Source organism: Tetrao urogallus, assembly GCF_951394365.1.
Source record: "Tetrao urogallus genome assembly, chromosome: 1".
Taxonomy (NCBI): Eukaryota; Metazoa; Chordata; class Aves; order Galliformes; family Phasianidae; genus Tetrao; species Tetrao urogallus.
Genome location: NC_136813.1, coordinates 7,239,110 through 7,264,150, shown reverse-complemented (window position 1 = coordinate 7,264,150; position 25,041 = coordinate 7,239,110). Strand labels below are relative to the sequence as shown.

The window sequence follows — 25,041 nt, the reverse complement described above, 5'->3', positions numbered from 1 at the left end:
TCTGTTAACATGTCTGTTTGTTATTGGGCCCACCTAAAATACCCCAAGCTAATTGATATTTGCCGAACACGCGGGGAAAGGTGGTATAACTGCCATGGACACTGCCGGGATGGGGTTATTACCCCACACAGAACTCAGCACCTCAGTCTTTGTCCACCGTGTGACTTTGTGCCTCATCCCCTTCAACTGCTGCCAAGAAGCATCGCACTGTTGTGTGTTACGGAGATATAGGAAAAACCTAACGTTGTGCCTTTCCCTCAGGCTGAGTGATTTCTTGGGTGAAGCCTGGTCAAGTACTGTTGTAATGCTTACCCACTTACCTACTCTTTCCTACAGGGCAATTTTTTCCCTAGGAAACAAGCATTTGATAACAAATTGCACTGAAGTTATGGAAAATGTCACTCTCTCTCAAAACCAGTGTGTTTTGTACAGGGTTCGTGTTAACAGCTGTTCATTAAACTTCACTCCCAGCTGTGCTTGTGGTGCCTGAGCCTTGGGGCTGCAGCTTGGCACCCATCTGCACACAGGCATAGGTCATTGCCCCTTCCACAGGAAGAAAGAGGGCAAGATTCTTCTGGATTAAAAAATAATAAATATTACCTTGAACCCATAGCACTGGAATGTGGTGTTAAGCGCATTAGTGCTTTGGCAAGCAGTGTAGTTAGCTTGATCTGTCTCTGAGGTAAGTCTGCATCATTGTGCTGAAGTCTGTAACCCTCACCTGGCATCATGAGAATTTGCTTCCTTGTGGGAAAATCAGTGAAACTCTCTGTTTAAAAAACACAACACCAAAACGCTGCATGTACTTAAGTTTTATTTAAAAACATGAACTGGATGAGCCCCAGAGGTCCCTTCCAACCTGAGCTATTTTGAGTTGCTGCTGGTGTTGGTTCATGCAGCATTTTGCTGCCGTTGTGCAGGGCAGTGGTACAGCCTGGCTCGGGGTAGGGGGGGAAGTGGGAGTGGAGTGATGATGCACCAGGGGTGCGTTACAGCACTCAGCCTGGCTTATTGAAACAGTTGAAGCCCCTGTTTTCTTCTCTGTGGTAATGCTGAATCGGCCAAGCACTACTGTCATGCTACAGATTACATGGGAAAGGTACTGGTAGATAGTGTCAGCTGCTTTTCATCATGTTTAGTGCTTTTATGTATGCCAGGAACCTTTGAGCAACAACTCACTGATACGCTTTAACATTTTTGATCTCACATTTTTAATAATTCAAACTATTGCCTCAATTTCTTCTCCATGGGCAGGAAAACCGAGGCACTAATACCTTAAGACCAACATTTACGTGCGTGCTTGACTTGCAGGACAGCAATCTGCTTCTTCAAGACTTCTTAGAGCCTGAAATTTAATCAGAGGTTGTTGGTGCATTCTGGTTCCAGAATGGTGACTACTCCAGAAGGTGATTACTAATTGTTTTGGGTTACTCATACGCTTAGCTATCTGAAGTTAGCCATCTCCGCCATTAGATCTACTTACATCACTTATTTTGGTTGGCAAATGTAGGCAAAATGCCAAAATGTTGCAAGAGGATTTAGATATCCAGCTCCCATTGTTTACAGTTACACTGTCAAACAGTAACAAGGCCTGAAGGAAAACACAGACTGTATGATCCCATGTCCTGGTGATGGGTTTTTTTGGACCACACTGCGTCTGTGTTTAGAGTTTGATTCTGAGCCACTGAAGTCCATGAAAATGTTATTGACTTTGGTGGGAGTAAAATACTGGGCTTCTAACAATGTAACCTGTGCCAGAGCGGTGCTTTGGCCCGTGCCCCTAGTACAGCATGCCTTGGTGTGCCATGTCCTTGGTAGCAGCAAGGAGCATGGCCATGTGGATCCCTGAGGATCAGTGGCTGAGCACCTGAGGGCGTGATTGATGAAAGAGTTTGTGATGCCCACAGCTTTGAAAGTGAGCCAGCATTGGGAATGGACTTGATCCAGCATTTGCATGCATAGATGGAGTTGCTTTGCTGTCCTGTTCTTTTTCTGGGGCTGGAAGGACATGGCTCTTTCAGGTTTTTGAATATTGCTTTGCTTCTGGGAAACAGAAGTGGGTAAGGACTCCTGCTGATACGTTACACTCTCATAGGTTACACTTTTGGCTGATTCTTATAAACTGTTCTTTGATTCATCACTTCTTTCATCTCTCTGAAATGTGACCAAGCTGGCTAATGCTATTATTATTCCTCACTAGATGTCAGGAAGAAGCAAACTTACACCAATGTACATGAGGCAGTGAAAGCTGGTGATGTGGAACAGCTTGCATTAATGGTAAAACGCGGAGCCTCTATCGATGAGGTGGATTTAGTCCACAAGTTCACACTGCTGCACTGTGCTGCACACTCTGGAAGCTTGGAGGTAAAATCATAGAATGATAGAATGGACTGGGTTGAAAAGGACCACACTGATCATCTAGTTTCAACCTCTGCTGTGTGCAGGGTCACCAACCAGCAGACCAGGCTGCCCAGAGCCACATCCAGCCTGGCCTTGAATGCCTCCAGGGATGGGGCATCCACAGCCTCCTTGGGCAACCTGTTCCAGTGTGTCACCACCCTCTGGGTGAAAAACCTCCTCCTAATATCTAACCTGGATCTCCCCTGTCTCAGTTTAAAACCATTCCCCCTTGTCCTATCACCATCCAATCAGTGTCCTCAAATTTTACAAAATCAGAGTTTTTCTTACTCCAAGCAAGGTGTGCCTTTTGGCCTTTCTTCTAGCCTCATTACTTTTGTCCCTCTTCTGTTTTCTCCTTCACTCAGAACACTCGGAAAATCCATTAGGTTATGTATAATGTTCTGAAAGTGACTGAACCAAGTGAGAAGTGACACAAAAATGTTTGTTCAGTTACCAGTGTTCTGTCCCATGCCTCATTCTCTACAGTAATACTTCAAATACAATTCATTTTAATAAGCAAGAACACTGCCTACCGATGCAGAGATGAGCAGGTACTTACTGCACAAATGATTTGATTTCCAGAAGGACTGAGCTGCTGCATTCAGCACAACATTCACCTTCTTGTTACAGCCTCCTTGTGCAACGTTTATAGCGATCTTACTTTGAAACAGCAAGGCTGTAAATAACCATACAGAGAGCAAAGTCCCAAAGGAAAGAATGTCAAGTTTTCTCTAAATTGGAGAACAATAAGTGCAGTGCTATTACTGCAAGGTACAGAAACTGTCAAGAAAATGCTGGTGATTGTGTTGTCAACTCTAAAAATCACTTGCCCACCCTTATCTGCCTCTACAAATTCTACCATTTTTCATTTAAGTCTCCTTTGCAATCAGTGTATTTGGGTTTATTGAATTATCTGTCACTCAATTGTTACTAAGCTCCTTGGTGGAAACAGGGCAGGAAGCAGGGCTCGAGACTAGCCTAAAAGAAGACAGGAAATAATAATAATGTATAACAAAAAGCTTTAACTATTTTTGTAGCTTATTATTGATTTAATAATTCTTCAAGCTTTCCATGGAAAGCAATAACACCTGCTGAAAAAAAGGTGAATAAAGCTAAAATAATGTGTGATGGGTGAGAGGAGAGGTGGGATTACATATACCCAACAAATGAATTGAGGCTTTACATTTGATTCATGGCATTTTTCCTACTGTTCATGTTAGCTGGACTTCAAGTGAGCATGTTTGCATCATTTTTCCTAATGTTTTTACCTCATGTCACATGAATGCTCTCACAGGCTGCATTTTAAATCTGGAATAGTAAAATCAAGAAACCACCCTGTAAGATCAATTAGAAGGTTGGTTGTGCTTTCTGTACCCTTAGATGAAGCCTTGAAACAATCTCATTTCCTAGTAGCTAATGCTGTTTGAAATGTTACATGTGCTGTTAATTTATGGTTAACATTTGCCCCGAAAAGTTGTAAGAATTGTTAAAGAAGAATGTATTAAATAAAACAAGCTTGGTTTTGGTTGAGCAGTGCCTTCACTGGTTGCTCTGGCATGGCGCTGACGTGACACGTGTGGCAGTCAGAGGCTGGACGGCAGCTCACCTTGCGGCGATCCGCGGGCAGGATGCTTGCATGCAGGTACGTAGGGATATTCACTCTTCAGCAAAAGGAAGGCAGGCCTTTGCTTTGGACACTTCCTTAAGAAAATCAGCTGAGAGTGCTCCTACTGGAGCTGGATCTTATCTCTGTGTCTTTACAGCTGAAACCAAGTCACTGGTAAAGTGAGTGCACTCGTTTGTTCCCTCTTTGCTAACATTTATTTTGTGTGGTGACCTCAGCTGATCATCTCAAGTCATCCTGCCAGGCAGCGTTTGCCCTTTCAGCCTGTGAACTGAGCTCAGACTTTGCGTTTCTTGTAGGCTTTGTTAATAAATGGAGCAAACCTAGAAGCTCGAGATGACCGTGGCTGCACTCCGTCACACCTGGCTGCAGCCCACGGGCAGTCGTACACATTGCAAACCATGCTGCGAAGTGGAGCGGTGAGAGACTCCTACCTGCCGTTCCCTAGGGCAGAGCCAGAGTCTGGTATCTTTTTCCATACCAAGCCCTCACTAACTGAGGTTTGGGACCATGGATTGATCTCTGTCGGTACATTCTTGTTGGGAATTTATTTGTAGTATAAATTTCCATTTTTTAATTGTAAGAGATGTTAGGTCTCTAGATCCAAAAATCTAGAGAGAATCAGTAACTTGGGACAGATTTGGACAGGGAAATCACTAAAAGAAGGTCAGGTGCTGCGATGGCTGTGATTTTTTTCCAGTTGTACAAACCTTCTACAGTAATAGATGTTAAAAAAATCCAGCTGTATATTTAAGAATAATGACTAATATGGTGATAGAAGTATGACTGAAAATGTGTTTTATTCCAGTAAAGCCTGTGAGAAATACATCTTATGTTACTCTCATGGCTTGAATTTGGAAAAATATTTTATTTTGTTTAAATCATGTAGCACAATGAACCATCGATTCTTATCTATAAAATATCTTGTGTCTAAGCTTCATAAACAAATTAACCTGCTGCTTTCATTTTAGAATGCAAACGTTGCAGACAGGAATGACTGGAAGCCTGTTCATTATGCTGCTTTTCATGGTCGCTTGGGCTGTTTGCAGCTTCTTGTTAGATGGGGAGCATGCATAGATGATGTGGATACTGATGGAAACCTTCCAGGTATGTCAGGAATAATCATTTGTTTTTTCAACCCTTGTTGTGTATGTGATAACTGTGGCACATCATAAATAAAACACACCAGCAGCGTTGATATGGCAATAGATAATGGTTTAGTAGGACAAAAGGGAGCCATTTAAAACTAAAAGAGGAGATTAAATGTTAGGATGTTCTTCCCTCAGAGGGCGGTGAGGCCCTGGCACAGCTGCCAGAGAGCTGTGGTGCCCCATCCCTGGGGGTGCTCAAGGCCAGCTTGGATGGACAGCCTGAACTGGTGGGGGGCAACCAACCCAAGGCAGGGGGTTGGAACTGGATGATCTTTCAGTTCCCTTCCACCTGAACAAGTCATTCTGTGATTCCATGTTTCTGGAGGTGTTCAAGGCCAGGTTGGATGGCACTTTGGGCAGCCTGGTCTACTGGGAAGTGTCCCTGCCTCCCCATCCATGGATGGTCTCTAAAGTCCCTTCCAAACCAAACCAGCTGATGACTGTATGATTTGTTCCATGTTATCAACCTGATTATTCCATTTTTATAATGATGGGAGAATACATAAATCCCAAGTACTTGTTGGTTGGCAGCAGTATCCTGTTCAGCTCCTGCTGCTGCTGGCAAGGCTCACATCAGGAGCAGGTTCAGCCTGAGTGCTGTGTACGTGGGCATCCTCTGTGCCTGTGCCTATGGAGATCACAGGAGGAGAGGGGCAGGTGGGGCAGCAGGCAGGCTCTGCTGCTATCTGCTCCTTTTTGAATGTATACCAAACTTGAACAGCTGTGCCTGTGTGATCAGATTCTGGTGTGTTCATATGCAAGCTTTTGCATCCAACTCTTTCTTAACTGGATTGGTAAAACCCTTGTTCTCGTTTACCTCTGATTTCTCCATCTTGATTTACAGCATACCAGTATTTCTGTATTATCTGTAGTCTGTAATCTCTTCAAAATCCTGTGTGTAGCCACTTCAGCATAAAAAATGAACACTCTGTTTCTTGCCCTTCGTGGTTTCTCCACCATCCCTTTGCTTATCACACTCCTGCCTCAAATTACTCTGTAAGTTGAATGTTGTTGTTCAACCCTTTGTTCTTGTAACATCATTTCCCCTTTAACATTTGCCTTCTTATGGTCTGTTGTATTATTTGTTCCAAATAGCAAATGTTTTCATCCCTCTGTAACGTGTTTAGAGGTTTAGATTTAAAATCCATTTTAAAATATTTTATCCTCTGCTGAGCACCATTTATCCAGAAAACCGATGTCTGTGTTCTGTCCTGCAAACCCAGAGGCTCTTACATCCCAGGACATCTGGTGTAGTGGCTCAGGCAATACAGGAATGTGATGTTAGGCACTCTGCTGACAACATAGGAGGTAGCTCTGTTTGCATTTGGGAACACTGCTTTTTATGGAGAGGTGGTGAATAACAGCACCGTTCCACTGAAATGCTCTGTTGTACTGGTTGGTCAAGGATTGTTTTGGTTATTCTTCTGAAGCCGCTTTGTTCAGTCCTTGTTATGTTCATTTGTGTCTGTTATCATCCAGAAGAAAGAAAATACTTTGTAACACTGCTAATAAAAAATGAACAGAAGTGCTGTGCTCTACATACCAGTGTCAATTTAAATCATCTTTATATAATTCAGCTTCAAGATTAGCTGGCCAGTGCTATAATTTAACCTGAAAGTACTGACAGGAATTTACTGAGGATTGCAAATCCATGCTCCTAAAACTTAAGAATTGTAAGACTGCACCTTTTGCATGTTTGTTATGGCAGAGGCTTTAATTGCCTACAGTATGTTCATTTGTTTTGGAGGAGCTATGGCTCATTCAGTGCCCTAAGTAGGCTGTGTTTATTATTTCAACATTTTGTTTTCTTTCTGTATTCTCTTTTTTAACCATGCTTCACTTATGTCTTACTAGTGAAGCCTGTTCTAAATATCGTATTTAATTGTAGTGCAACGCCTGATTTTTCCACATACGTGGTTCTTTCACTGTCCATTTAGACAGCAGTGAATAACTTCAGCTCGATTTTATAGGAGGTGAGATGAAACATGGAGAAGTTGGGATCCCAACACCAACCGTGATGCCTAAGATGAAGATTTTCAAAGTTCTCAGCGCTAGGCAGCATATTTTATGTTAACATCACAGAACTCTTTGGCTCAAGAGCAAGTGCTCAGCGTGTCTGAGGTTGTGTGGCACTGTTCCATGTTGGGCACTGGCTGCTAAGAAGCACACGTTAAAAGCGTATGAAAATTCCTTTATGCCTTCCACAGAGCCTTGCTGCAAACCTGCAAAAGGACACAGGCAGAATGGAGCTCTGCAGTGTCTTTTTCCTTTGCTGTTTTTGCAGAAAACCTTGAGCTTCTCTGACTGTTTTATCCCTGGGATTCTTAGGTATTTGAAAGTGGATTCATATGGATTGAGACTGTTTTTCACCAGCTGACCAGTTATCAGTATCAACTTCTGGAACGTGTCTCTTCATTTCATTTCGTCCTAACTCACTGTGAAAATGGTTTGCAATAGAGATCTCCAGAAGTTAGCTGAAGTGAATTAAGTGATTTTTTTTTTTTTTTTTTCCCTAGATACATTGTTTAGCAATTAGGAAGATAATCAGAAACATGTAACCCTTTTTCCTGCAGAATGGCAGCCAGAGCATTTTGATGGAGTGATAATGCATGCTGGATTAATATGTGGAATGATAATCCACATTGAATTAATACATGGAGTGATAATGTGTTGCCTAATAAAGGCAATCTAACTTGCATTTTGCAACTTGTTCCCATTGATGGACTGGAGACTATGATTTATTTCATAATAATGGCCATGTATTTTGTACCTCTTACTTTGTTGCAGGCCCAGCACTCTGCTGGTGTTGAATAACTAAAGCTCAGTGTAGCCTAAAGGACAGGGGAGGAAGCACTTGTGCTCTGCAGGGAAGCAGTCACTGCTGTGCTGGGTCAGAGCAGCTCCTGCCCACACAGCTCTCCACGAGTGTAAACATTAAAAAAAGTGTCACAGAAGCACAGTGAATGCATCTGTGTATTAATGGGAAGATCAGGGGATGTACCTCCAAAGCTCTACCACTAAAGTGAATGTCACTGTCATTTTACAGGTGAAGTAATGGAGCTGCAGAGGTGTAATGCAGCTTGTTGGGGGTGCCACAGTGGATGTGGGACTGAAACAGATGCCCTAACTCCTAACCAAACCCTCCCTTTGCAGGCCATCTGTAGTCTTATCTAGGAGAGTGAGGCCAGATCACAGCTGCTGAGGAGTGAGCATTTCATGTGGAACAGGAGACCCCACCAGTGCATCCCTAGCTGTTGCTCTGGGGTCTCTTGGCAGCATCATGCTGTGTTGGCTGCAGTCAGCTCTACCAGGGCATTTTCTGTGCAGATCCTGTCCTTAACAGCTTTCTTTTACCTCCTTTGCCTATAGCTGAACTCCAGATAGGAGCTGAGCATTGCCTGTGCAGCTGTCTGCTCCCTCCTGCTGTGCAGGGTTGAATGCCTCAAGTGCTGGTAGAGGAGCTAGATGTAACTGGTAGTGGCAACACTGCCTTCTTGATGGTCAGCAATGCCCTGCTCTAACATACGTGGTTTCCTCTTGTGCTGTAGCTCATTTGGCAGCAGTGGAAGGACACCTGCATTGCTTTAAGTTCCTGGTCAGTAAAATGGCCAGTGTCATGGGTGCGCTGAAAGCCAGGAATGACCATGGAGAGACTCCAAGGGACTTGGCTGAGCGGTTCTATAAAGACAATATTCTGCAATATATTGACAGTGTGGAAAAAGAGGAGGAGCATCCAGAGACACAGGAAGGTGAGTAGGGATGAAATGTTAAAAGTTGATTACAATTTGTACTGTTAAAATAGACATAGTAATTCTATGAAGCACTGGATTCTGAGATCTGTACGAGCAGAACTATGACCCTTGTATCACCATTGTAAGGTACAGCTGTTGCTTAGGATATTTTTGGCACCATTACTGATAGCTAGACTGGGATACTCAGCACGACTTTATAAATATGATTTACAGTAATCAGAATTAGGCTTCTCACATTGTGTTGCACTATGAATACCAAGTTGCCCATGCTCTGCCTGCACTCCAGCAGAGATCCAGAATCGCTGAATTTGCAGATTTGCCTGCTCATGATCCTGAATAACTGCTGAGCCTGGAAAGATCCCACTGAAATTAAGGTTACTTGCTAACCAGGAATACTACTGCAGTCAGCATGGCAAAGGACACAAGGGTAGCAAGGTTTCTAAAGAGGACATTCAACAGAGCAAGGATATGAGCACTGCACCTTCACCTCTCTACTGTTCCCAGGCACACACTTTCCCTGTCTGCTAGTCTTCTGTCATTGTGCTTACACATATAAATACTAACACTCTCCACCTATAAAAAAATAACCAGAAAAATCAAATGGCCTGCATGAATAGCTTTTAAGCAAGAATCATAGAATCACAGAATGGCCTGGGTTGAAAAGGACCACAATGCTCATCCAGTTCCAACCCCCTGCTATGTGCAGGGTTGCCAACCACCAGACCAAGCTGCCCAGAGCCACATCCAGCCTGGCCTTGAATGCCTCCAGGCATGGGGCATCCACAGCCTCCTTGGGCAACCTGTTCCAGTGTGTCACCACCCTCTGGGTGAAAAACTGCCTCCTAATATCTAACCTGGATCTCCCCTGTCTCAGTTTAAAACCATTCCCCCTTGTCCTATCACTATTCACATTGACAAACAGCCGTTCCCCCTCCTGTTTATATGCTCCCTTCAAGTAGTGGAAGGCCACAACGAGATCTCCCTGGAGCCTTCTCTTCTCTAAACTAAACAAGCCCAGTTCCCTCACCCTTTCCTGATAGGAGAGGTGCTCCAGCCCTCTGATCATCTCAGTGCCCTCCTCTGGACCCGCTCCAAGAGCTCCATGTCCTTCCTGTACTGGGGGCCCCAGGCCTGGACGCAGTGCTGCAGATGGGGCCTCACAAGAGCTGAGCAGAGGGGAGAAGTAATATAGTTTATATATTTGGGTAGACTGTGGAAATCTGGGTAGGCAGATGACTACTGTTACCACCAATAATAGAACATTAACTGTAAAACAAAGGTATGCTTGTTATTTCAGATTTGTGAAATTAATCACTGAACTGTATAAGATGCCTGTAGTCATAACCAAGAGAGGTTTAGTCAAGTCTATGATGAACAATCCTAGATATGCAGCTGCATTTTAGCTAATTAAAAGTTCATTAACCTTGCTAGCTACAGCTATGGAATGTCTGTGAGTTGCTATCGTAGAGGCAAGTTGAGACAAATATGAGCACGTTTAGTGGAATTACTGGCATCTGTTCAGAAATGTGTATTTCATTTTCAGTTTTAGCTTTCCCAGCCCATGATGCTGCTTTCAGAGGGGACTTATTAGTACTCAGAAGATTAGTGAGATGTGGAGTAATCAATATTAATGAGCGGGATGATAAGGGATCCACTCTCATGCACAAAGGTCAGTAATTATGATCGATGTTTGAGCTTTTTCCTGTTTATTGCTGGCTTCTTTACTTATATTTTCAAATGGCTGCTCATTAGATAAACTTAATGAAAATCTCATTTCCTGAGGGCTCAAAGGAGCAACCTTGAAAAATATTTTATGATGGATGCATGTGTAGGGGTCACTTTAAAAACAAAATAGCCAAGCTGAAGTCAAGATAGAACAGTTTGCTATAAAAAGAAAACAACATCCACGTTGATTTTTTTTTTTATCTGGTGGGATGTTGCCTCCAGAGACGTGGACTAGTTATGCATGGCAGTGATCTGCATTGTGGTTTGAGCCTTTATTTACTGAACATACTGCTGATGTGACATGAAAACCACAACAAAGTAATTTGGTAGCCCACTCTGCAGGCAGCAGGATTCCTGGTATCTAACAACTTGGTTTGTAGTAGAGTGCTAGCATTACAGGACATCAGTCCTCTTATGTTTGAAGCTTTCTTAGTAGTGTTTGAGAGAAGAAATGGCAGGGGAAAGATAGAGGGAGGCATTCTTGTAGTACACTTTTAACACTATTTCCCACAGTTCTTTTGGCTTAGAGAAAAATGGCAGAATTTTTAAAAACGTGTAGAGAACAACTTTACATTCCTTCACATTTCTTCCCATTATCTTTTCTTGGATAGTTTCTACCAACAATTGTTTCACCCCCAATCTTCACCCCCAGTGTTTCTGTTATGGGGAAATTTTGGGCTGATTGTCGGTACATTTCCTTATTTCAGTCTGACACATCTCCAGGTGGGGTGCTGTCAGAGGCAGATTTATTTTACTTAAGAAAAAGGCTTGCAGGTTTCAGCCAGCAATGCCAAGGAGCATCTTCCACATGTGATACATCATTACTAGGGGCCATGCAGTGTGGGCAGCAGCCCTGCTGATGCATGGGACTGAGAACATTTAGTTTAGCTCATGTACAGACGGAGTTGCACATATATTTCAGGGACCAGAGAAAGCCACAAACCCACTCTACATGATCTCTAAAATTGGGTGTACCCAAATGACTTGAGCATCTTGAAATATATCCTCTGAAATAGTCTCTCTCCTTTGTGGTCTTGGTGAACCCAACATCTTGCATGTTAAACCATAGCAGAAGGGGGATGTAGGAAGTTTGAAATGCTGCTTTTGTGCACGGCTGACTTGCACGCACCTTCCTTCCCCCAGCTGCAGGACAAGGGCACATCCATTGCTTACAGTGGTTGATTGAAATGGGAGCTGACTGTGACATTACAGATGATGCTGGAGAGACTCCAAAGGATGTAGCCAAGAGGTAGCAGTACATGCCATGTAGCTCTGTCTTTTTTTAACCTTTATTTTACTATTTAAATATCTAGTCAGCTTTGTTGTAATTACCCCTGATTTTTGGTGATGAAGCAAGAACTAATTACAGCTCTGAGTGATAAGCAAAGCCACATTGTAGCTGTAAAAGGCTGTAAAAGATTGCAAATTTATTTTCTTCTGCTTTTTTTTTTTTTTTTTTTTTTTTTTTTGGAGCAAGGTCAGGTATAGAAGATGCAAACTAACGGATCTGCAGAAGGAAAATTATGAGCCTGTGTGCTCCAGCTGTACAAAGTAAATGAGAGCAAGAGAAGGCTGGTTGATTTTTGATTTAATGAAAGTAATGTAGTTGCTGATGAGATTCAGTTAAGAAATCCTACAAAGCAAAATGTATTTCTGAAGTGGGAGGCGTCGTAATAAGATTTCAGTGAGGCAGAGTACTGTGGAAAGGAGATTGCTGTTCATAGTTTGTGTACCAGTGCTTCCTCAAATCCTGAAACTCTGTCCTCCAAATGGGAACAGGAAGTGTTTCAGAGTTTCTATCTCATATGGGAGACATGGCTGCGTGTTTCTATATTACAGGACTATATCAGTGTAGGTTAACTGTTCTCTGTGCAGATTTGCCCAGCTAGCAGCTGTGGAACTTTTGACCCAAAGAACTGGAGACAGTAACTCTAGTGATGAAGAACTGGATGCAAGCAACATAAAATTTTTTGAAAGACATGGTGTGGAAGGGAGTACAGACAGCAAAGAAGACTTAATCCTGGATAAAGCAGAGAAAAGGGATGCACGCAGTAAGCACTGTCTGACTTCACTCCTTATTTGAACAGTCCAAAGGTGTTGGATTTTTGGTTGCACAATTTCTGCCAACTGCCACATTTGTTTCCTGTTGTAGAATGAGTTTATTGATAGGATATCTGTGACACTGAGTTGTGGAAGGTTAGGAAGAACGGCACAGGACAGTCAGAACATAACTGTTACACTGTTACAATCCCTGCAGTGAAACCACACTGGAATGCTCTTTGTTTCTGAGAGCAGTGTGCTGTGTGGGTCTCTATCTCAGCATCTCTGTACCAGGTGCATCTCAGTGTCTGCTGAGCATTGTGGTTACTGCTCTGTGTGTGACTGAAGCTGGACTTCAGCATGAAGTCTTCAGCTGTTTCCATGCATTTTACCTACCTGGAGAACCCTGTCTTACAGTGAGGGCCTATCGCAGGGTTCAAGAACTTCAGCAACTTCTGGAAATTGCCTACAGCAACTACAGACAGCTGGGAGGAATAACTGAGGAGGAGAGGAAGATGAAAAAACATGAAAAGGAGGTTGAGAAGTAAGGTCAACTTTATAATGTGTCCCGTTTTAAAGCCTTCTTTAAGGTTACTTTACACTCATATTGCTTTGGCCATTCTGTCTTTTCCACTTAGTGAATTTAGCCAGCCTAAAAAGAAAAGGACTTCAGCCATTTGGCCATTTGTGGACTCCTGCCACGAGGGTCAACCTTGCAGTACAACACAAATGATTGATAGCTCCATACTTCTTGTGCTTGTGCAGGATGACAGCCTGCACAAGAAGACATCCCTGACTCTACCTCTGCCTGTCAAACGTTTGGCTATGCACTGTTCTCAGTCGGTGTAGATGAGCATGTCCATTACATGCTTGGGCCACCTCAAACCAGTGTCACAAATGATGTGCCGTTAGTGGAGGCCGGAGAGCATCCCTAGGTCCACTTCTGAAACTGAAGTAGTGCTTCTCAGGGTACCTACAGAGACCTGTGTGTCAACTCCAAGATACTTACATTGTATGCTGGAAAACCCCATTATTTTAGCATGTTTATTGTCCCTAACATTGCAGGAATTGCTACATGGGAAGGATTTCTAGCAGATTTTGAAAATGTCTCCTCCCTTTATAGCTTTGCTAATTCATTGTGGCACAGAGGAGAGCCAGCTCATTTCCAGATGACTCAGTTGCTGTTACATAGGGATAGATCAGAATTAAGTCTCAGCTAACCAGTTCCAGGAATTTCAGTTAATTTAATAGCCACTGTGACTGTGACTGATGAGAACCTGTGCAACTGGGTCAACCAATGCTTCAGCTTCCTTTTAGTATGTGTCATGCAGGCTCTCATCTGATCGTTCCTCACGTGTGCTTACCCAATCACTTTAGGAAGCGTGCAGAGGAGCTGGGAGCCGAGCTGGGTTTCGTGCCGCCCGGCGCTGGCTCACTGTGCGGGGAGACGTCTCCACCTCGCGGTCAGAAGCGCCGAGCACAGCTGGCTGTATGGTACGGAAAGCAGCCGACAGTGGAGCTTTTACAAAGGGTCCCGAGCCAGGAGTGCTCTACATTCGCGTTGTTTTCTGCTCTCTGTTCCTTAAAACGCGCTTGGAGCGGCCTGGGCACGGCTGTGTGCGCTCAGTGCTGTTTGTCCCCTTTGCTTTTGGCAGGGCAGTGAGGGAGCTGGAGGCGCAGCTGGAATCCGAGCGAGTCCGGAGGGAAAAGCTGGAGAGCCAGCTGGATGGCTGCCGCGCCGAGATCGGCCGCCTCAGGGAGAGCCGGGGGAGAACCCGCAGCCCTGCTGCTCTGCCTCCGGTTAGTGGGACGGACGGCAGCCCTGCTGCTTGGGCGCCTGTTCTCGCTAAGACTGTGGGGTGGTACTTGAGTGAGTACCTCAACAGCTTACAGCTTGGCACGGTGAAGCAAGCAGCAGCCTTTGCTGCATCCTGACCTGAGAGGTTATCAGTTTCTCTGTCCTTGGCAGAGAATATGGATTCTCTGTATTTAGAAAAGGGAGTGGAATGGTCCTTGAATGCTTCCATGGTTGGAATGGTTGGATGACTGGCTGTTCATCTTGGCAAGTAGCTGGTGCCCAGTTCAGACTGGACTGGGGACTTCAGGAGCTGCCCCTCATTCCCCAGCTGGCATAGCTGGTAGCAGCTACCACACATGTTGTAGGATCTCTCTTTTGCATCAGAACTCTCCTTCAGAATGGGTTCATTCTCCCCCCTTTTACCTCAGACTTGAAATAGACTTGGTGGAGGCCTGTAATACAACGCTGCTGTGTGCAGTGGCTGAATTCAACAATTAGTCTTGTGTCATATCTTAATTATCAAGCCCACTGACAGCAAAGCAGGTGCAGATAGGTTGACTTAGAAAACAGAAAACACATACACATATTTAATCAAATCTGACAGTAGATCACAAGTTCACACGTTAAGTTTGAAGCCCAGGAGAGCTGGCTTTTCAGACCTTTCCCAGCCACATCATCATATTTTTAAAGCCTGTCTTATGGTGCAGCAGATTTAAGTGATTGCTGCTTAATAGCTGTAATGATGTCCTTTGTTTCAGGAACCCGAACCCATCTCCATTTCCTGCAAAGAGAAAAAGAAAGTGAAGAAGAATCCACCCTGCAGGCATGGAGGAGTGCTTGTGAGGCTGCGCTGAGGAAGGAGCCTCAGATACAGGGCTGGCAGGCAGAGGGTGCAGAATGGCAATGTCCAGTGCAAAGCACTTGTAGAGCCCAATTCTGCAGATGAGCTGTGGTTCATCAAACTGCTTTCCCAGTTCTCCGGGACAAAAAATATTTCTAAATCACTGCAGCAAGGAAAACAGAAACAGACAAGAAAGAAAAAAAGAGGGCTTCTCTTCATGTCCAGGGTAGCTTAACAAGAGCTTTGCAAATTGGAACATTCCAAAATTCACCTGCAGCAATGTCATAGGCCCTAGGCTACGAAAAAGCTATCCTCACCTACTGGAGCTTGGTATCACTGCCCTGAAACAGAAAAAATAAATAGGAAGCCCCTTACTTCAGCCAGGACCTGTGGGGTACAGACACAAAGAACAGCATATGGGGTAAGTCCTTGCAAAATAGCAGCTGGATGCCAGGCAACTGACTTTTCATCTCTAGCCACTCTGTGCAGGCCACAGACTGGCTCTCATGAATAATACTTTGGCTGTTTTGATTCCAATTATAAATCCTTGTGTTATAAAGGTTAATTTCCTGGTGCTTGAATCTTGATGTGTCCTCTCCTTTGCTATCCAGAGAAGCTTAATTGTGGTAAGTTTCAAAGTTAGGGAAAAACTCTGTTTTTGTGTGCATACCATAGATGCAATAGATGGAGGACATCCTAAGCAATAACATAAACCTGTGCCAGACAAGGAGAAATCCAGAATCTGGATCACAGACTTCAAGGTGTGTGAGTGTGGTGTGGAGCTGCCATGAATGAGATTTGGTCCATCATTCTTGGTGCTGTTCCAACGTAGGAATGGTGCCAAAGATCAACCCGTGTCTTGCAGAGAACTCCAGAAATGCAGTGTGTATGAGGATGGATGTGTGACGGTGCAGCAGTCACACGGAGCAAGGGGTTGCCTCAGGTCCTTGTGCTGGCACCCCACACCCATTCCACTAACACAGCCACAACAGAAAAAGCAGCCTCAGCTCACTAACAGTGCTGTGCTCATTATAAAAGCCACACTTGTACAATCCAGTCATCTGTACTCAAGCACTGCAGATAGCAAATGTAAGAAATCCATTTTATTTTCTTAAATGTACACATTAAATACATAACTTCATGCACAGAATACAAGAATTTGCAAGATACCAGCAAGTTCAACTGAAAACAGAACAGAACTGCAATTGAAAACCTGCCGCTATCCAGAACTATAAATTCTGTAGCCCACGAAGTGCTTATTCTGAACAGAGCTTAAACCAGGAAGATTTTTTGAAAATAAAAGGAGTCAAATGAAAAGCACAGGCATTTGTACCCGATCCGACTGCTTCGGTTTTGGAAGGCATCCACCCATCACATTCTGTCTCTGCAGCTAGACTGAGAAGTCCTTGCTGTAGGCAGGCTCTCATCTCCTGAAGCTGAAAGAGGCCCACAGCATCACAGACTGCTCTCAAGGAGCACTTCTGTGGCACAACCAGATCCCACAACCAGAAAATACATGCAGGTTTATTGAGAGTACTCAGCACTGCTGGAAGGGAGGAGTTAAGAGCACTTATCTGTCCCAGGGCTGCCTGCAGTCAGTGAGAACAACAGCACTTCCCCTTGGAGAAATGAAGTTCTCCCTTTCTGTTGACCTCCGGGCTTACAGAAATTTTAAGGGATATTAAAAATAAATAAATCTGTAGAAACATTTTAGTTCTACGCAAGATTTTAAATTTATGTAAACCATTTTTCAAGAAAAACAAGGATTCTTTAGAAAAGGCCTTGGAGTGTGTATTTTATATACATATGTTGATGTTTTCATACATATTTATGAAAACATAAAACCAAAGAACCAGGCTTCAAACCCATCGAAAAGAGAGGAACAAACACCCAGCTCCTGTACGTAAGGTGACTGCCTGGATCACAGTACATCTCTTGGAATCTGCTGCAGTTCTCCCATATCAGTAATACTAAGTTGGAAACAAGTCCAGTATTTCCACAGGCATGCTGAATGTTCAGTATTTCCATTTGGAACAGAGATGAGAGCTGGCAATGTTCTAGAAGACAACAAACTTGATTCTGAAGCCCATTAGGAAACACTTTCTGATTGAATACACAAAGTCTTTTGAAATATATACATTATTCAATAGGAGATATTGAAATATTACTATTATTTGCCAACTTCCCCCTCATATTATTTCAGTTGTTAGTGTTACACAGTCAGAAAACACTGTTCACAACAATCAGAACAATATCAAAACTGGAGGTAGCACGGTGACCTACAGCACGGATGTGATGGTTTGGCAGATGCAGCCTGGCTGGCCTTTTCTCCACCTGTGTTTAATGGGGTCATTCAGTTTAGAACTATTTCCAGAACCTGTAAAATCCCAGTGCTATTGCTAAGCAAGTGAAAACCGAAGCTGTTAAAAGAACAAAAGTAGCAGTAATTAGATGAACGTTAAATTGTATCATGTTCTGCATACAGGAAATTAATTGCAAACAGAATGGAAAGCAATGCCTTGTTTTAGATGTGGTATCCTCCACAGTAGCACTGCCTACACAGCGAGGTGGGAGCTCCAATTCAGCAGCCTGCAGAACCATCGTATCAGGAATACTTCTGAAGAACCGAACTGGGTAACACAGAGCACAGCAGACTACAGTAATTTTTACTGCTGTTGCCCATCTGTCAGAAATGGTATTACAGGAGAGATGCCTGTATTGGGTCTTAACTAAATGTAATTAAACAGGCTTTCCACTGAACAAAATGACAAGCTAACACATCAGACATGACACCCAATTGCAGTCATCTGCTGCTGTTCTGCTGCATTTTTAAATTCATTTTGCACGTAATGTTGAATAACCCTTGAACTTTACGTGTCCAAATTAAGTCCCTGGTACTCACCCTTGTGCCCATCACATACCTGCCAAGTAACGTATCGTATCGAGTTTATTTGATTCCATGAGCGTTTTTAAGGAAGCTATTTCAGTGTCAATTTTATTACTGATCTCTGAAATAATGCTGTTGGTATTCGAATCCTGAAACATTAAAAGAAAGCCTATCATTTGACAATGTTCTCAAGCTCTGTCCAGTTTGCAAAACAAAACAGGAATATCGTGCTATGAGCAATAACAAATTTCCAACATACTGGTAAAGATGACTGATTACTGTGTAATTAGTAAATGATCTCAGAAGTCACAGAGCAACACTTAATACCATAGGCAAGTATATTAAAGATGAAGACAGAAGAAGAGAAAAATAGGCGTGATCTGAATTTTACCTGCAATATGCCACGTGCCTCCTAAGGAGGACGTTCTATTATGTCTTCATGGCATCCCTAAATTCTTGCCAAACAAAGGTCTAAGAAATCACTAGCCTTATCCAAGAAAAGGAAGCGGATGCTGAAAATGGGCAATGTCCCTCAGCAGCATCAGGCTGCAGTGCCCTCAAGGAGGCACTGAGGACTCCCAGCCCCTGAAACTTGCTTGGCTGCAGGCACCCAGACAGTCTCTGCTAGGGCCAGGCAGCTCGCTGCTTAACACCAGAACGGGCAGCGAGGCAGAACACACCTACCTAGAACAGTCTGCACAAAGGCTCTCTGGAAATGAGAGATGAGGTTTGTGCGTCACCTGCTTGGGAGATCCACACACAGATCCCATCAACATGTACAACACACAGGGCTTCTATCACAGGCAGACAGCTATTAACTTTCACAGAAGTTGTGTTTACATGACATCTGGGTTGTAACTGCATCCTGCTCAATGTAAAGTGAATTCAATCCTTACTTTTTTATGAAACTCTGTAGTTGCTTCCATCAGTTTCCTCTCTTGATCTGTAAACTACAGATAAAAGATAAATCACAACTGCAGCGAAGGAAGATGACACCAAACTCATAACAGTATCTTCACAGGTCAGCTTACCATATCTGTCACTCTGCTCCTTTCTAGGTTTATGTCTAGCTTGCTGTCAGCTTGGATTTTACTGGTTTCATTCTTTAAAGCAAATAAAGATCATGAAAACAACCATATTTTCCCCCTGAGATGAGTGTATACCTACTTGCTGTTTACTTACCATTAACTGCTGTTTAACTTGATCTAGTTCAATTTTCATTTTCTAGGAACAGAGAAGGAAAAGAGATTTTATAACTTCAGAAAACTGCTGCCCAAACAATCAGCTGTGCGAGTGTTAGCACTGCATTTCTGTCATTACTGTTCTGCCATTTTTCCCACAGAGCAATGTGTTCCCAACTGAATACCTTAACTGGTGTGCTCTATCTAAACAGTCAGATACAATCTGCTCAGAATTTTGCTCAAAATCATTGTTTCGTATTCTGAGACTAAAGACAGGAGAAAAACACCAAAATGCTGTCCAGCAAAACTAAAACATATCTTAATCACCAGTTTAATTAACAGAAATGCCTGACTGCTCTCCCTGGATTGAATGGTTAACAGCAACAAGACTACAAGAATCGCCCTTGAGTAATACAGAAGATGACATCAAATATTCTGTACCACAAAAACGGTGCACTGGGGAAATCACAGTATATTTTAGAGTACTGACGGCTTAATTAAAGGGATTTGTTAGTACCTCATTCTCTGCTCTCAAGTTTGCAAATTCACTTTTTTCCAGGATGACCATGTCTTTTCGAATGGAGTCCAGATGTGCCATGATCTGCTGCAAAGTTATTTCCTTGGAAACAATACAATAAGCCAGTGGTTAAGTTCCAAACTGTCTGATAAGCAAAGGAAGGGATTTTTAGGACTCAAATTAGGAAGTAAACTGCAGCAAAGCATAAAGATGGGGAAACTCTCCAAAAGAAACAGCTTTTATAAACTGGAGTTAAAAAAATAAAGAAAACTAAGGAAGAAATGGAATAGCTTAGATTCTTGAAGGCAGTGCTCCTTTAACTGGTGGAAGAAAGTTTCCCTGCCGTTCAGCATGGAAGATCACAAATCTGTGAGTCTGTTTGTAGCTAACAGTATTTCTCAGATCCTATGCTGAACTAAATTCCTTTGCCCCTGCTTCCACTGAGGTCTGATTTTATTTCATTGAACACAATGAAGTTGTTACTGTTTCTGGAGGAAGTTCAGGGCCTTTTACACCAAGGAGCTCACTCTCTTTATCCCAAGATGTTCAGCATGGTCACTGAACGCACCATAAAAATGGTGGTTCTACCTCATATAATTCCATACAAATGACAGCTTAGATACTGTCTTTTTCTTTTATGTGTAATCAGATGCCCAAACAGGAAGGCTTCTGCTTTGACAGAAGAAACAAAGACACAGCTTCTTGTCTTCTTTTTGAGACTCACAGAAAAAAATAAATAAATTCCATTAAGCATAAATGCCAGTAAGGAAAAAATCTGTGGAAGTAGGAGCCCACAGTTTAAATAAAACAGCAGCGAACACTTAATTGCATTAACTCACTGAAGAAGAATGGCATGTAATTTCAGCTTGCAGTGCCTTCCTGACTAATTATTAAAACCATTACTGTGCACCAGAGCTTTTTGATGCTGGCTGAGACGCCTACAGGAAGAAGCTAAAGTTCTTTTTCTTTTGGCAGTGTGTTAAAACAGAACTTGTCAGCAGCTCAGAAGGAAGAGCCACACTACTGAACAGATTCACTGCCTTCAGGTACAATCACACACCTGACCCTAAATGAAGGAGACAATTGGACGCTTTGCTTGAGCACAGGCTGAGCTTCTGAGCAGTCCAGAGCAAACAGCCAGGTGCATACAGCCACCAAGCAAGTCACAGCCTGCCTGCTGTCCCTGAGGGCAAGCGGCACGCCACAGGTGACAGCTGGATGGTTAAAATCTCTTCCTCCATCCACTGTGCTCTGTGGGAACGGCTCCTGGGCCTAACCTTTCACCTAAGTCAGGCCTGGGCAAGGACAATGATAGTTGCTGAGGGCTGCAGTAGCTGTTTAACACTGCATAACCACGTGGTGGTGCCTAAGCCCACATCCCAGCCACCTTCTGCTGTTACAGCAGATGTAACTTTACAGACCAAAATGCAGGAGCAAAATCGTGATGCAGTTCCAGTGATTGCTTTCAGTTTATGAATAGAGAAATAGGACAAATGCTTTCCTTGCATTTCTCTTCTGCTCTCAACTGCTGCAAAAAGCACAGTTTGAAGCTTGGTCTCAGAGCTCTAACGAAGCAGTCTCTGTATTACTTCTGTACCACATGGCCACCTCCAAAAGTGAGAAACTTCTGGGAGAAATTTACATTCTCAGTATCACGCTGAGACCCAGAGAAACCCATCCCAGAAAGGAATTGGTGGCATTACGGAGAGTTGCTCTCTTGTCTTTTAGATACACAAACATGTGCTACTATGTTTATACAACTCTGTGTGTATACATATCATAAACAAATGTTACCTGCTGAGCCTGGGTAACCATGTCCTTATAGACTGTCTCCAAGCTGACATTTGAGAGGGTTATTAATGCTGACATGATGGTCTCTGCTTGTTCTTTGGCAAAGCCTGAAAAACAGTTGAAGGATGACAAGTTTGGGCAATGTCAGAGAGTTGGGTGAAGGGAAGAGCAAGAAGTGATTAACAAACGGGACACTAACGTGCTGCTCCTAACTAAAGCAGCAAGTGGGCAGTCACAAAGTTACTGAGGACTGGCAGTAAGGAGCAGGGGAGATTAGGCAAAAGCCAGCAGATTTAAAGCTGCACGAATCTGAAGGACATCAGCTTTACATACACTGAGATAGCTGATACGTGCAGCTGATGGCAGTACCTGATTTCTGTACGTGTATCTCCTCATGCATTCTAAAAATAATTCAGCAACATTTTGCTTTGGAATGAACTTCTGCAAATTCTATTAAAAATCCAAGTTAAATTGAGCTACCAGGCATGCATCCTATAGAATAATAAAACTGAAAAGCAAGTCTGCACATATGGAAATTTTTCTAGAGATATAAGCACATGCAAAACTGATTTAAAGACTGCTGCATCCATTGCTTGCAGAATGAATTCAGACTGCATGATTTTTGCTCGCTGAAGATAAAAACTGCACTTTGTTGGTAGCTTGATGCAATTTTGGAGCATTTAAAGGGAGAGAACTGAAGAATCAGCTGTCAAATTGGCCAAACCTGATTCTGTGCTAAAGGTTTATATCCAGCAATCACACTGATGTGTTATGCTTCAACTGCTCCATTTCATAAATTGGGATCAATTAACTTTTCGTTGAAAACTGCTTTCAAATTAAGCTATTTAGAGAAATACGACGCCGATCCCTTCTGAATTATTGGAATTATCAAGCCTTGCAAGACTGCGTTACTAAAAGAACTATGCAAAATGTATGAGTTTCCTTCCACCGAAGTGTAATTGTATTGCTTCGGTTTCCCTGCGTTTTCAGGGTTACTTGGGCTTGTGCTGTTTCATTCATTAGGAACTGTCCTTCCTGCATGGAAGTTTAGAAAACGTGGAGAAATCCATATATGTAAGAGACCTGAGACTGAAAACTGCCTGCAGCAAGTTTGACAGACTTTAAAAGCATCTTTCAGTTTGGTGGTATGTTCAGGTTTTACCTTCAGAGCCCTGTCACTGTGATGCTGACGTGTTTGAGGCAGTTACAGAACAAATTAACAAACTCAGTAACAACCGCACCAGCATCAGACTTCATCTTGAGTTCTAAAGGACCTCCAAGGAGAAACAGCTGAATGAGTACGTGGGACAAGAAACACATAACAAGCTGTCTTGGCTGCCTGAGGAAAGGAAAGTGGCAAATACAACACCAGTTTTTAGAAGTAGTTCCAGAAGATACGCAGGGAACTACATGCTGACAAGACAGGCATTAAAACTCAAAGAAACAACAACAACAAAACCTTATTAGTGGACTACTGGCTGTCTTCTGTGTACTTAAACTATTAGGACTTCACAGGGGAAAAGGTCCTAGCCTTGACTGGATAAAATTCCAGCTGCCACTTAGGATAGAGATCTTGGAATTCTAACAGAGAACTGATACCAGATATCAGCTCTATTTGGAAGGGATCAGTACAGCAAACCAAACTTTAGGAATTACTTTAAAAAAAAAAAAAAAAAAGTAGAGAACAAAATAGATCCAACATCATGTCACTATTCAAATCCGTGGGACATTCACTGTCAAACAATAACTTGGCAAAATTCACTGAGCCAGAACTCAACTGTTTGAGAAGGAATGATAGGGGAATACAACAAAGGTTTACATAATGTTAAGTGACATGAGAGATCAAATGTTCATTCTTTCATCCCACAAAAGAACTGAGGGGGCATCAAACCAACAGAGCTGAAGTCAGGTTCTGTGTATACAAATATTCTACACAATCAGTAGACTTTCAAAACTCCTTAACAGAGGATGGTTTTGGTACTAACTGACCAACCCACAGTAGCTCAGGGACTACATTAGCTTGGGAAAGAACGTTAAATGCAGGGAAGATGCTATATAAACTAAACCAACAGCTACAAATGAGGCAAATCTACTGTAACAGCCTGTATGGTTACAGACCACATGCTTCTCCTTCACCAGCCTCTGCTAGAGGCTTCCAAAACATAGGAAAGTACTGCTATGAGGATAACTGATCACACTCACAGTAACGGTAAAGATTTCCTTTGGATTATTTACGAGGGTGGATAGTGATAGGACAAGGGGGAATGGTTTTAAACTGAGACAGGGGAGATCCAGGTTAGATATTAGGAGGCAGTTTTTCACCAAGAGGGTGGTGACACACTGGAACAGGTTGCCCAAGGAGGCTGTGGATGCCCCATGCCTGGAGGCATTCAAGGCCAGGCTGGATGTGGCTCTGGGCAGCCTGGTCTGGTGGTTGGCAACCCTGCACACAGCAGGGGGTTGGAACTGGATGAGCACTGTGGTCCTTTTCAAACCAGGCCACTCTATGATTCTATGACTATTCAACAGTTATGACTTACCGTGGGTTTCCAGATCCCGCACTAAGGCATGAGTGTCAAAAGTTACCTTCCTCTGCTCCAGGGGAGTGATTTCAACTCTTCTCACGTCATACGAATTCCTAGGGAGTGTGGCAGCAAGACCTGGAAGCGACAACACGTGCTTTAAGCTTAACGTGAATGGCTTATCATCGGTAACTTTCTCTCTTTCATCATAACAAAGCTTGCAGGGCAACAAGAAGCCGTTCAGCACCTCATTCCTGCTGCTCTCTCCCTTAGCCTGCTGTTTGGAAACTCCTTATCGCTTAAACAAGGAGACTATATTTAGTCTTGCTCGCAGCAGGACAAACAGGGCCCTCCGGCGCCTCTCACCTCTCCGAGGAAGCGGAGACGGCAGCGCCCGAGGCGGCTGCGGGACCCAGGCGGAGAACGGGCCCGGCCAGGCGCGACCGACCCGCCCGAAGAGCGAGGCGCCGTGCCCACCACCCCTCATCTCCTCAGCACGGCGCGAGCACCCCGCTTCCGGTCCGACCAGCCCGCCTCACCCACTACGCAACCGCCGCCGGAACGCTCTTCCGGTCGGGCTCGCGAAGGATGCTGAGAAGTGTAGTTCACGGTGGTGGAGAGAGGTGGTCCGCGGCGCCGCGTAGGCAGAGAGGGCCGCGCATGCGCACGCGGCGGCTTCTCGCTGTCACAGAAAAGCTCTCCGGCCGCCATATTGCCCTGGTGGAGGCACCACCCAAAGCACGGGCGCTGGGCCTTTCCTCTTTGTTTAGAAGTTCTAATTAGCGGCAGCAACCGCATCACAGATGCTCAAG

The 25,041-nt window shown here is 43.6% G+C and overlaps 2 protein-coding genes across 2 annotated transcripts; one reads left to right on the top strand and one right to left on the bottom strand.

Annotated features, from left to right (window-relative positions):
• Positions 1-1,387: 1,387 nt before the first annotated feature.
• ANKRD42 (ankyrin repeat domain 42) lies at positions 1,388-15,344 on the top strand (the record flags this gene model as incomplete). Its single annotated transcript, XM_079549762.1, has 12 exons — positions 1,388-1,406; positions 2,201-2,364; positions 3,935-4,042; positions 4,324-4,524; positions 4,996-5,131; positions 8,724-8,924; positions 10,471-10,596; positions 11,796-11,901; positions 12,528-12,703; positions 13,110-13,236; positions 14,348-14,492; positions 15,249-15,344. The coding sequence occupies 12 exons, from the start codon at positions 1,388-1,390 to the stop codon at positions 15,342-15,344; spliced, it is 1,605 nt and encodes a 534-aa protein (XP_079405888.1).
• A 2,351-nt stretch (positions 15,345-17,695) lies between these two features.
• On the bottom strand, positions 17,696-24,716 carry CCDC90B (coiled-coil domain containing 90B; the record flags this gene model as incomplete). The annotated part of the gene is made up of 9 exons (XM_079542969.1): positions 17,696-17,751; positions 18,253-18,367; positions 19,115-19,168; positions 19,250-19,321; positions 19,401-19,442; positions 19,917-20,018; positions 21,711-21,814; positions 24,248-24,367; positions 24,596-24,716. 9 exons carry the CDS (start codon positions 24,714-24,716, stop codon positions 17,696-17,698), a joined length of 786 nt encoding a protein of 261 aa, XP_079399095.1.
• Between the last annotated feature and the right edge of the window lie 325 nt (positions 24,717-25,041).